At 37.6% G+C, this 13,374-nt stretch overlaps 1 protein-coding gene across 1 annotated transcript in view; it reads right to left on the bottom strand.

Moving 5' to 3' along the window:
• The window catches only part of LOC112558980, a 188,172-nt gene that overhangs the window by 149,425 nt on the left and 25,373 nt on the right, over positions 1 to 13,374 (bottom strand). Inside the window, exons 26-37 of the mRNA XM_025229763.1 lie at positions 12,853 to 13,050; positions 12,311 to 12,401; positions 10,442 to 10,653; positions 10,010 to 10,228; positions 7,627 to 7,738; positions 6,152 to 6,295; positions 3,758 to 4,020; positions 3,448 to 3,544; positions 2,855 to 2,977; positions 1,189 to 1,436; positions 605 to 830; positions 130 to 252 (exon numbers count right to left, since the gene is read on the bottom strand). Of these exons, the coding sequence (XP_025085548.1) occupies positions 130 to 252; positions 605 to 830; positions 1,189 to 1,436; positions 2,855 to 2,977; positions 3,448 to 3,544; positions 3,758 to 4,020; positions 6,152 to 6,295; positions 7,627 to 7,738; positions 10,010 to 10,228; positions 10,442 to 10,653; positions 12,311 to 12,401; positions 12,853 to 13,050 (2,056 nt within the window). The remainder of the gene's footprint in view (positions 1 to 129; positions 253 to 604; positions 831 to 1,188; positions 1,437 to 2,854; positions 2,978 to 3,447; positions 3,545 to 3,757; positions 4,021 to 6,151; positions 6,296 to 7,626; positions 7,739 to 10,009; positions 10,229 to 10,441; positions 10,654 to 12,310; positions 12,402 to 12,852; positions 13,051 to 13,374) is intronic.

The following is a 13,374-nucleotide window of genomic DNA, read 5'->3' as shown; positions in this document are numbered from 1 at the left end:
GTTTTCACTGCCTACATGAAATGAAATATTGGGATGCTTGTGACTATGTTTACAGACTTAAATTTATTTACATCAGTATGTTAGAATAATTCCATGTGTGCCATCATTACTGTGTTGTGTGGCACAAACCTGCACCATTCATGTTGTAATAGAACACAAGGCAGCTCCCTGGAGTGGGTTCTAGGGTTTCACTCACAAGCTGGGCCTTGTCACCAGGACGGTTGTTGCTGCTCTCAATGAAAATGTAGTAGCCTTCAAAAACAATATAACGTTCCGTCAAATAAGCTAATATTAGGGAAAAAGAAGCATTGTTTTCTGGGTTTTTTTTAAATGACAGAGCAAACCTCCTAAATCAACTTGTGATTTGTAAAAAATGCACCTTACAGGATAGCAAAATATATTTAAGTGTTAATTGAAGTTTGCTGTGGAAAATAATAATACATCATCATGATAAAGTAAAACTAGACAATAAGATTTAAAACATACAGATTTAAGCACACTGATATGTAAAAATTGTTATGCAAATGTTTAGGGCTATTTTTAATTTGTCAAACCACAGTAGCATGTATGTAACCTTCTGTTTACTTTAGTGATTCTGTCTGACCTTTAACTGTGCCAGTTGTATGGTCAGTGGTAGGTCCAGTGAAGTGTGAAGCTGTAGCTCCAAAGCCACGTATCCAATCAAACTGATCTGTGTGAGAGTTTGTGAAGGAGCAAAAGCTACTCTCAAAGTCACAGGAACCAGGAGGTGGGCAGGAATAGGGCAAGATAGAGATGTCATCAACAGAGACATCACCTGAACCAGGACCCATCTGACCATCAAAGGAAATCTTAAAAAAAAAAAAAAAGTTTCAAAGTGGGATATATACAGGGGGTACCATTGGCTTATTCATGGCATTGTTGAAGGAATTTCAAGACAACCTTTCTTACAAGCTGATTCATTTCTGAATTTGAAAAAATACAAAATGCTTTGACTGTTTTGATGTTTCTTTTTAAACAGGTAGCTTAAACTCTTGATTAATTGATCAAAACTGTAATAGTTTGAAAGGCTGTGTTGACATGCATGTCATATTAAATTATGAACAAATTTCCTTTTTATTTCCTCATTTTTGTACACGATATTGCTGCTGATGCTGAATCAGAAATTATCCCCCTACTCAGCACTAATTACAAATTCTTAAGACCTGCCTGGTACTTAGTGATGGTCTTCAATGTGACCTGAGCCTTCTTCCACTGATCTCCTTGGTCACCTTGGGCTTGCCAGATGACAGATGTGCCAGAACTGATGTGAAGCTGGATTTTCAAAGAACCTCCATTGTTGCCATGAAGGTGGTAGAAGAACTGCAGACACTCACCTGAGGAGGCTGCATATGTAGGTGATAGCAAAGATGCTTTGTCGTTTGGTCCACCTGAGCTTGAAAGCGTAATGTAGTGACCTGGCAGGTGATTAAAATCATTTTAGCTTCTTCATTAAATGTTGACTGCAACACTAATTTGAAACTAAAAGATGAATGCTTAAAGTAGAATCTCCTGGCAAGATTAGCACATACTAGAGGAAAGTGTCTTTTAATAATGAAATCTTGCCCTATATTTAGTGAATAGTTTATTCCACTCCTAAAATCTCAACGTTTTCAGTACAAGAGTAATCTTGTCACCCGTAACTAAACTTATCTTGCTTAAATTGGAAGTTTTCAGATGCTGAGTTCAGCCATACATAATATCTTACTCTGTAACTTCAAGAAATCGGAAACTACAATCTGGCAGATTTTATAGGCTTAAAATATTGAAGAAAAGTGAAAAAAGGATTAATACAAAATATTTGAAGGAAATAGTATAAATATTTGGATTTACAAAGATATATTTTATGCAATGTTTCCAATGCTTTGTTATCAACACCCACAATATGCAGCATTGCAGGCTTATCCAATTCAAGTCATCTTCCCCAGCTGCTACGACACTTTGATAAGCAAGATCACCTTCAGCCATTTCAACCACTCATTGTCAGTACCACTCCACTGAGACTGCTCTGATATCTGGGTGGCAAACAACACACTATCTGCTTATGACAGCAGCCACATTTCAGTCTTGTCTATACTTCCTCCATCTGCTGTTTCTGACACTTTGGACGATCACAAAGTCAAACCAGGGAAGCCGATGCTGTAGTGCTCTTTCTGAATATGGCATCTGTTTAAATGGCTGACCATCACTCTTGATTTTGTCACATACTGGACACTGACAAACAAATTTAAGCTCACTGAGAAAAAAAAGTGGTCATCCTGATGGTCTTTGACCATATGCTTAGACATCTGTCTCCATCCATATCACTCACTTTCTCTGGTTCTATTAATTTTTCAGTCTGTCAGGAAGCTGTAGTTTCTTGCATGTCATTGTTCTTCAAGAATGATTTTAACTCAGCCTGCAAGTCTATTTTCTCAAACTGCAGAGGATCAGTTGCATCAGACATATCCTCTCTCTTGCTTCCAACTAAAAACGTATGTCAACATTTGTATTCTCTCTGTCCTGTGTATCAGACTGGAACAGTTTGGACTTTGGTCATTGGTCTTTCTTTGGCCCTGGTATTTGGAATATCCTGCCTCTGTCACTCCATACAGCAGGGATGCTATATTCATTCCAGCTTGGACTTTAAAAAAACTTATCTCTTTTGCAAATTCCTTCTGTAATCTGGTCTACCATTTGACTCTACATCATCCCCATTCTCCAATGTTTGTGTTTTTTCATGTTTTTTATTGTGCATGTGCATCTCTTTCCCTTTTGTATTACATCCACGAGTTTGTCAGGTTTATCCTCTGGCTTACAATTTTGTCTCATAACAAAGCTTAAAAGGTTTATAAACCTTCTTCTGAGTTCAAGGTATGATCTGAAATTCCACTGTGACCTTCTCCATTAGTATAATTCCACCACAGACCAGAGGATTGCTGTCTGTAACCACACATGTCTGCCTCAAAATCACACATCTCTGTCCACAAAAAAGCCAAAACAAACAGTTCATGAATTTGTGTATGAGGAAATATTGCTTGAAGTAATAAAGAACATCATAATTCTACAAATATATTTCTTACATCTTTTAATAATAATAATGAGTATATTTGTATAGTGTGTTTCTCCAGGATCATCCAGACTCGTACTGCCCTGTATTAACCAACCCTATCCAAGGGCAAGATGATTGGTCTGGTTATTCAATTAAGCGGGTTTCTATAAATGAGGCTGATTCCTTGAGAATACTGAAAATAACTAAAAAATAAAATCCTACCTGTAACAATGTACAAGAGCATTACTTTGTTATACAACTTCTTTATCTCAGCAATAGTAACTGCAATCTTTTTACAAAAAAGGTGAACAGTTTACTTCAAAATATACACCACACACACTCACTCTCACAGGGGAAAAAAATATACACACCACACACACAGAGACAGAAATGCTTACTTCCATCTGATGCTAAGCAGGGGTCATCATTCATTAAAGAAAAGTCATCCAGAGCAATATCCCCTTGTGAGCCACCAACTGTTCCTCTCAGAATTATCTAGCACAAAGATTAGCAGATAGAAATGCTGACAACATGACAAGCAGCTCCACTATTCTGATAATTAGAAATAAAACCTTTCCAGATCCAGATAGTGCATAAACAACTGTGTGTATGTGCATGCATTGGCATGCATGCATTGCTAATGCATGGTAATTGTAAAATAAAAAGAACTTAACAAATTGATACTAGCACTAAAGAGCTAATATTTACCTGATAGTCATCAGCACTAATAATTGTCAGCTGGACTTGTTTCCATTCGTTACCCTGTGTGCCTGAGCGAGTCCACCGTAAGGACTCTTTACCATAGACTGTTGCATAAACATACAGTGTTCCAATGCTGGGCCCATACATGTGGTACCAGAAACTAAAGCAGCCACCTGCTGCTGAAGTAGGAGGCAGGACAGGGGAGATAAGATCTGCTTTATCACCAATCTTACGTGGTCGAGAAGATTCCAGGTAGATGTAAGAACCACCTGAAAGAATTGGAAGAAAATGACACAAGCAAGATAACATTAATCAAAATTTATCAATTTATGAAGATTTTTTAATGTCAATCCCACTGTGCCATGTTTTACTGGGTGACAGATTGAAACATGTGAAGTTAGCAACCACACCAAAATAAATAATAGTCTGGAAAATGAATTAACCTCAAATCAACTTCAGCTTATTTGCAGGTACATGATTCTGTGATTTCATTGCACTAAAGGATGCCACTACCACGAGCTGTGGGGTAACCTGATGTGAACGACAGCGGCGACAGTGCGAGAGGGGGGAATCCCCCTCTCCGCACCCCATGCACCTCAAAAGGAGAATATGTCAAAGAAACGCAACAAATGAACAAGGACTTTTCATTGTTTTGATTTTGAATCTGTGAAAGAAACTTTTCCGTTGATACTGTAAATACGTGTAAATATTTTGTTTATCTTTGTTTTTACATGTTTTAATAAAGAAACATGGAAAAAATAATGGATGCCATTATTGCTGTAATGTATTTTTATTTTTAACTCAGGTGCAGAGGGCAAAATTTGTAAATTACTCCAGAGCTCACAGCAAATACATAAAATACACCAAGGAATCATAGATGCCCACAGTTCATATAACCAGTCTTGTACTTAATAGTCTTTGTGGCCAGCTTCAAAGCATTTGAAAATCTTTATCATTGCCTGCAAATAAACAGGAACTAAACTGGAATCCAACCAAGCATTAGACTCTAGTTATGTTACCCTGTTGTACATTTTAAGTGCTTAATAGAAGTATTTTCTCAAGCAGCTACAAGTCCAGTCAATTGTTCCACTCTCCTGCCAGCACAAGAACTAGAAAGACTAAAAAGAAGAGAGATCGGTGGTGAAACAGAAGTCAAAGAAAGAACCTTAGAGAAAGCAATTAAAGGCACAAGCCACTGCATCGCCATCAGTTAGCTATCTCAACCAGCGGCTTGGCTAAGGACAGCAGAAAGTTTACCTTAGTTTTTCCTGTCTCATGATGGCAGTTCCAATTTTTCTGCAGGCAGCAAGCAATTAAAGCAGCTACCATATTAAAGATACCAACAATCTATGGTAATGCATTATCTTCGCAAAGTGTATGGGAGTGTGAGCTGTGTGGTAGGTAAGCCAGTTACATAACTATTTGTACAAAAACAAGTTTTCCAATTAACATTTTTACATTTGTAAGGGATGCAATTACTTTCTTCAGGTGAGCACCAACTGGATTTGAGTAAAACTTTTGTTTTGATATTTATGTGTCAACTAATATTTGCTTTACTATCACAATTTCTAAATTAGAACTGAATTATTTCACTCATAAACACATACAAAAATAATAATACATAATTCTGTGACAGAATTTTTAAAGTATTGTATTATGTGAATATGGCAGTGTGGGTGGTGTGGGATGGAGGGTGGCACACCGGGAGGGTGGACCGCCTTGGTTGGCGGACGGTCGCGCCCCGGGGTCGAATGCACACTTCAAAGGTGAGGCGTTAATCGAAAGATAGGTACACTCAACCGTGCGAACACAGTTTGTATTGTTTCCTTTGTCTCCAACGGCACACCTGTCCGGGGGAGAAAGGAACGATAGATGTCGCCGGTACCAGAGATTAGCGCAGTAGGTAGTAGTCGCCTTAGTAGCAGAACGATAGCGTCAGATATAGGTAGATTAGGTAACGAGTAGTCTCTGTCCGTTTTACGACTTGACAGGTGACCGTGACTTACGGAGGCGATCGAGGCCCGGGGTCCGCGGGAATAGCGCAGTAGTCAGTGGTCCCCTTAGTATTAGAACGACAGCGTCAGGCACAGGTAGATTAGGTGACGAGTAGTCACATGTCTGCTTAGTATATAGTTAGGGGTAGATGTTTAGTCGGGGCCTTTTCCCAAACACACGAGCAGAGACTACCGTCTTTGAGTTGGTCGGATCGAGGTTCGCCAGAGCCAGCACCATCGACTGGCATCAGGAATAAAATCTAGAACCCACGAGAGTGCTGAGTCTTGTTATTGTGGAAGGATTGCGGGAAGAGCCCGCATCTAACCCTGTTACATGAACATATTATTTCTAAACGTGTGAAGTCACTTGATAAATGTAGAGAGAAATCTAACTACATCATCTTACCAGAGCCAGTGTGGTCTGTGGCTGGTCCAGTACCTGGAGTTGGTGTGGACTGGCTGGCTATTGTCCAGTCAAAGTCATCTGCTGGACTCTGCTTCCATGAACATATAGTTCTTTCATCAAACTGACATGAAAGACCACTCGCACCTGGAATAAGATAGCACAGTGGTAACTATAAGTTGTTTTCTAGTGCTCTTCATCTTAAAATCTGCAATTAAAATAAATCATGAAGAAAATAAAGAATACATCGCTGTAAAATATTTGCTATCATAACTTTTTAACATGCCAGAAAATTGTCCAAAATAATTAAATTTATCTTAAAATTAGCAGCCTAGCCTATCAGTTCAAATATCAGTCAAAACATCTAAAAACTACTTTAATATTTATCATTGCTGCTTTGTGTTAGTCTTGAATTAGGAAGACAAACAGGAACTTTTACATATTTATTTGGTACAGGAGCTGGACTAGATAATCAATTCTTAAGACAATGTGATTGTGAAAGATGAATGTCAACTACTTCCAAATAATCATTTGATCATTTTTAAGTTTCCTTTTACTCTTTAACATGAAGCAGCAAACAATTTCAGATGATGTTCCATGTCTTGCATCAATTCAATGGCTTCATGTCATATTGACTTTGTATGAAGAATCAATGCCAGCCTGACCATATGGCCAGATGATGGGATGGCAGGAAATTAGCAGAACTCTTTTACATTTTTATACTACCATATGCATTTATTTTTGTTGAAATAAGAATCACAAACACCCATGAAAGAATTAATGGTTCATGATGTGATTTACAGTCTTATGCCCATGTGCATTAGAATGACTAACTATATGTAAACATTGTCATCATATAAGTGATCCTCCTAAAGATATAAAGTAGTCACATGCATTGGTTAAACAGACCATGAATGTATATTTCTGGACTGCATGCAGATACATTTTCCACATTAACTTCTAAAACCAAATGTGAGCAATTTACTGAATTTGCTTCAGGTTTAACTACATGTTTCAACATGCAGAAAAGCTGAGCTCTAATACTGATGGAGGCACAAAGTCTCAAGCTCCATGGTCTGTTGTGTTTTCAGTTTTTTGGCTCTAAGTTGTGAGGTGGAGGTTGATGACTTTTGCCAAAAAAGAACAAATTATTAGAATTAAAATAAAGAATTAAAATTATTGCAAGTATAATAATGACTTTTGCTGCCCTATGCTCCACTGGGGGTGATTAGGAACAAGAAGAAGAGTCATGACTTTATGAATTTTATTGCAGTTACAGATATTAAATTGTTAAATGGTTTGCCAAGACCTGACAGCCTACAACTTAGCAAAAGGATAGTTGATAGTCTTGGAAGATCACCAACTGTCCAGAGAAATATTGCCAGGAGTAGACTTTTGCCTCAGCTATCAAAGTCTGAGTCATCTGGCTGCTGCAGATTTAAATGGGATTCCATGAATCAGTTCAAGAATACATATACCTGATGTTATTGAAACGTCAGGCAGATTACCACAATCTCCAGGAAATATTGCAGTATCATCAATGGCAATGTTTCCACTGAAACCATTTCCAATAACACCTTCCAATATAACCTGAAAAAATATTTGAAAAGTTTTTAAATCATCTCATTTTGAAGCTCTCTTAATGAACAATGAAATCTGGTGAACTGGTTCAGATTATAATCACTCTCAAGTTTAAGTAATAAAAAAATAACAAAATATGATTTGTGGTTTTCACTTTTTTATCTATAATCTATAATGATGAAATCCTCCTTGTCTCATTAAGTCAGCCTCTGAATAAGTTTCTCCCAGTCAGGCATTTTTTGTAAAAGCAGATCTAATTTAAACTTTTGACCAGCGTTGGCCATACCAGATATAAGAACTTTAAGCTCCATGAATTTTATGTAAAAATAGATAACCCAAAGTTATACTCCAAATTAAGTTATGCTCTATTTGGCATCAAATCAGTTTAACTAGTTTAAGTGGTTTTAAGAACTGGTTTTACATAATTCCAAGCCCAGTTAATGCTCGGGGTTAACTGTTGTAAAATAAAATAAATTTCCTCCGATTCTGAGAATTAAGGTAAGCAAAGGGTCCCAAGGCCTCATGGCTACAGGAGCGAGCAGCAAACAGTAAGTGGTTCACTTTGTCCAGGGCATATAATGAAGGAGTCTAACTCTTCTTCTACCTTATTTTACATTTTCTTATAAATCAAATAACCATAGCTGTTTGGTGGGAAGGGGAAGTATTCTTGTTGTGCATTTGTATTAAGAACCTCTTTTATTATTAAAGATGTATTGTAATTTTCCAAGGCTGGCAAGCCTTGGACCAGTTCCGCTCTGAAGATGCATTGCCTTTTCAGTTGACCAGCATTTTTTAAAATCTACATTGTTTGAAAATAGAAAACTAGAAAATGGACAGCAAATTATCATTGTGAAGAATTGTGAAGAATATTAAATATTATATGAAGCAAAGAAAATAAAAGAAATAACATCAAAGAATCAGTCTAATGGGCAAATATTTACAAAGATATATTTATGTTACTTCATGGAGATATCTATTATGGTGTATCTCTTAATGATTCATCCACCAACCACCCTCAGTATTTAATTTCTCAATAAATTTTATATTAATTTAACTCCTGTCTCACCTAAGCTACACTTTATCATATATTGTTCAAAAGACCCTTTTCTTTTCCAGTCAACATTGTGTTTGAAAGTATTTGTACATGTAACTCCTAGGAAACTATGTGTAGATATATGTACAGTCAGCTTTCCAGCTGTGGATTGGTCTTGCATGTTATTGTACTCGTACATATCAATGCAATTGGTGACAGTACATACAGGTGTTTGTACACACAACTGTGTGGAATGTAGATATGTGGGATATTGGGAATATTTGCGCATCCCTCTTCTTACATTTTACAGTGTAGGGCCATTAATAAGCCATGAAAATTGGGGTCCAAACTGCTTAACCGTGGAGTAGGTGGTCTGTGGCTTAAATATTCTTTGATAATGCATAAATTACAATAAATAAGGAAAAAAATAAATGTTTTTTATCACAATCCTTTCTCACATGTTGACCACGATTTGTCATTTTGAAAGTAGTGCCATAATCTCACGATAGCGATAATGCTAATGCATGCTGCATATTAAATCGTGATTCAAAATGCCAAAATGACAGCTGTCAACACCTGTCTTGAGTGTTTGAGAAGCCATGTCCGGGTAAAAATATTGTAAGTAAACAAAAATTGGGATCCAAGCATTTTGCACAACTTATGTGAATTTGCAAATTACTGGACTGCGGCTTAATGGCCCTACAATGTATTTATCTCTGAATCAGGGACTAAGCGGGTGCTGTTTAGACAGACCTAAATAGATGGATCAGAAAAAGCAAATTTTGTGTTCATTTTTCTGTTGAGGAGCACTTTGTGAAAGGAGATGACATTGTTCTCAGCCCTTCCTATAGCCAAGACACATGCTACATAAACATAACCATGACAGTTGCTTCTGGGTTCTTTGTTTGTGTTTTAATGCTGAAGTCTCATGATGAGAAACTGAGAAAAACACAGTGGAGGGGGGGGGGAGGTGTATGCATGCAGACTTGTAATTGTGCACACATGCATGAATGAGAGTGCAGATTAAACTACCATAGCTAAATTCCAACTGTAAGTGATTTACTGTCCAGGATAAAGCACGTAAACTGTATGTGATATACTGTCTAGGATGTGGCATCTAGAACTGTAAGTGATTTGAATCAAACCAATAGAGAAATAATTATGATCATGAGTAACAACTGTATGTATAATAAAGAAAATGTTTGGATGCAAATAAGCTTAATTTTAAGGATGAAAAATAGATCTACCTGGAAGGATTTCTGTGTGTAGATTGTGGAGACATTAACATGGCCAGGTTTCCACACTTCACCATTGTCTTCTCCTTCTTGCCAAAGAGCAGCTTCTGTGTAAATGGTATCATGGGAGGCATTATTGACAACAAACACAGACAGGGTTCCAGCATCATCACCATACAAATAGTACCAGAATGTGATGCAGAATGCTCTGCCAGGAGAAGCTGGGAACACCTGTAACAATCAAGCATAGATATAAGCTGCAGGAAAAAAATGGAACACGAGCATGAAAGGAATACACCTTTTCTCAAAATATTTATAGGCTTCTTAGATGATGAAAAAATACTATACTTCAGCACAAAAAGTTAGCATTCATTAAGGAATCATATTTAACCGATTTTTCATTTTTAAACAGATAATTTGACAAAATGACTGAAGGACACATACTTGTGATATCAGCCGAGCATTATCGCCCTCTAGACGAGGAGGATCCGTCTCAATGAAGATATAGTAACCACTCAGAGTACCATGGGTATGGTCTGCACTGGGACCAGTGTACTGGGTGCTGATGCTGCTTTGTACTCGCAACCAGTCAAACTTATCTGAACCATCATGAGCATTAGTCCACAGACACAAGTCCTCCTCAAAGTCACAGGAAGCTAGAAAAGAAAGTAAACTATTTCATAAAGAAAGCACTTAAAAAAAAAAGTTGTAAAAAGTTGACTCAAGCATGCAATAAAGACTTAAACACACTCCAAGAGAGCTGGGCCTTAGATAAAATCATAAAATACTACACATACTATTCAAAACCCTCAACTATGCAGTTACCTCAACTGTGATAATGGGAAGAGTGAGGCAGCACCCAGCAGTTCAGTTGAAGGCGGGAACAATATGCCTGCCTCAACTAAGTTGATTTTACCCCTTCTTACTGGTTCTATTTTTTTTTTTAACCTTTCCAATCCATTTCTCAAATGCCTCTTCTCATTACATAAAATATCTGCTTTAAGTCATTTAATGCAATGATGACAAAATTTGGTCACCAAAAGAACATCTACCCATTAGTCCAGTCCACTGGGGCCAACGCCATGGTTTTGAAGAAAAGTGTGGAACATTATAACATAGATGATATAGGAGTTTCAATGTGTTCAATGAACATTTGTATTTCTAGCAACGAGTAGTAATTGATTTTGTAAGACCTTGATAATGTTACTAAGTTAGGCTAGGGCTTTCTTTATTTTTGTAGAGGGTACTAGATCAAACGATTCTGCTATCCCTTCCTTCACCTCAAGTGCTGGCCCGGGTATGTAACAACAAACCTTGAATTGTCCTGCTAGTGCCTGGTTAGCCCATTGTTACAAAGACCTGACCTATTTGATAGGGTAATGGCCCAGGAGGTGTATATGTACCCATTAGAACCACCACCCACGTACATGCACACACCTGCATGTGTGCATTTGCACACATTGTCATTGCAAGTGTACAAACATGCACATAGTGCATATATACATATGCACACTCATACATCCTAACACGCGATCAACACCCACACATGGACATGCATTAAGTGGAGACCTGGAGCCAGCCTTGGACTTGAGGTGGAGTTGACTGACTGCCATTACAGGTCAGGGACAGGTTGTTATGTTACTGGAGCAGAGGGTAGCTTCTGGAATGTCTGACAGAGATGGGATAAGTAGTGTGGGTTTGAAGTTGTAAGGGGCTTTTCTGGAGTGAGAGTGGAGAAGGCAGGCCAGATACTGAGCAAACTTCTGAAAATAATATCTACACTGTGCGGCCAGTACCATCTCCGTACTTTGTTCTTGCATGACTAGCCCACCCCTGTGTAGCCATCAGGGACAGCAGTTACTATTGGCGACAATTTTAAAATAAGAGAAATTACAATTGTCAATATAGTTTAAGCATAAAAATCATGGACGTGTATTGATGGACTGATGTCTGTATGCCAAGACTCGCTCTTGGCCTCTTGCAAAGTGATCCGCTGTTAGTTTCGGCAAGCCGTAACAAAGAATGTGAATAAACCAGAAGCCATGTTGTCTAATTCCTCGTTTTAGTAATTAATCTGAAGTGTGAATAAACCTGATGCTATGTCGTCTAATGCCTTGTTTTAAGAATTAACTGGAAAAAATCATCTGCCAGCAGTCCAGGAATATTAGTTGTGTAAAAATGGACAAAACTGTGCACTCTGTCTCCTGAAAGTACTACTTAAAAGAAAGATTTTCTGCTAACATTATTGCAACTTTAACAATAGCCTTCAAGTATTGGGTGCAAACAGAGGTGAAAAATATGTGAATTCTTTACATGTGTCTCGGCATGCTCCTGCAATAATGGTGATGTCATCAACTGCTATATATCCTGAAGCACTGGAGCCAGCAACTGCTTCAAAAATTACCTGAAAAACAGGACTATACAAGTTCATATGTTTGCAGGTGATGTGTTTTTGGATTAATCTGAGTTAGTTTTGCAAATACAGCCCAGTGCTCTTCGATCATTACCCTGGAAACATGACAGATTATTTATCTGTATTATCAAATGAGCGAAAAAAACATACCTTTATCAGTGAGCTGCAAACTATAAATATCCATGACAGCTAGGATGACAAAACATGAGAATGTTGTAATAGTTACAGTCATTTTGTCACATTTCAAAACAATTGTTTCCAGTAGGTATGTCTACAGCTGGGTGACATCTCTGTTAATTTAAGGATGTTCATACACATTTGCATGCAAGTAAGCAAGACACACAGATAGAGAGTGCAAGTACAGTAAAGATGAAGATAGGCATGAGTGGCAGGCCTTCTCAGCTGTTACAAAAATGTAAAATCTGATGATACAACAACCTACCTGGAATCTGCTGATGATGGCAATAGTCACTTCAGCTTCTTTCCACCCATATCCTTGATCAATGGAGCGTGTCCAAACAGGACCAGAAAGCTGCTGATTCTGAGCCATGGCATACACATTAAGAGTGCCAATGTTGCTGCCTTGCATATGGTAGTAAAAATTCAAGCAATGTTGGATGGAATCAGGGTTAGCATACATCTGCAATATACAGTCTTGATGATAGTGGTGATGATGTTGATCCTTGACTAATCTTACAAGAACTAGCAAACTCACCTTGCACAAGTAAAGGAAGTGATACAAATAGTTTATCCTTGTACATATTGATCCCTAATAAAAGGAATAACAGTCATATGCACACTATAGGGTGACTGATTTACTGTACTAATACTGACATAGCTACTAAAACAAACTAAATTTTTAGTAATTGAGACAGCTTTCTTTGTCATATCAAATGATAAAATAACAATCTTATAGTTATAATCAATAAAAGATGAAGAACACCACATTAATGTTTTGTTCAGC

The sequence above is a fragment of the Pomacea canaliculata genome, linkage group LG3, assembly GCF_003073045.1.
Source record: "Pomacea canaliculata isolate SZHN2017 linkage group LG3, ASM307304v1, whole genome shotgun sequence".
NCBI classification, from domain to species: Eukaryota; Metazoa; Mollusca; class Gastropoda; order Architaenioglossa; family Ampullariidae; genus Pomacea; species Pomacea canaliculata.
Note: the sequence above shows the minus strand (reverse complement) of the source record. Positions and strands in the feature narration are given on the sequence as shown.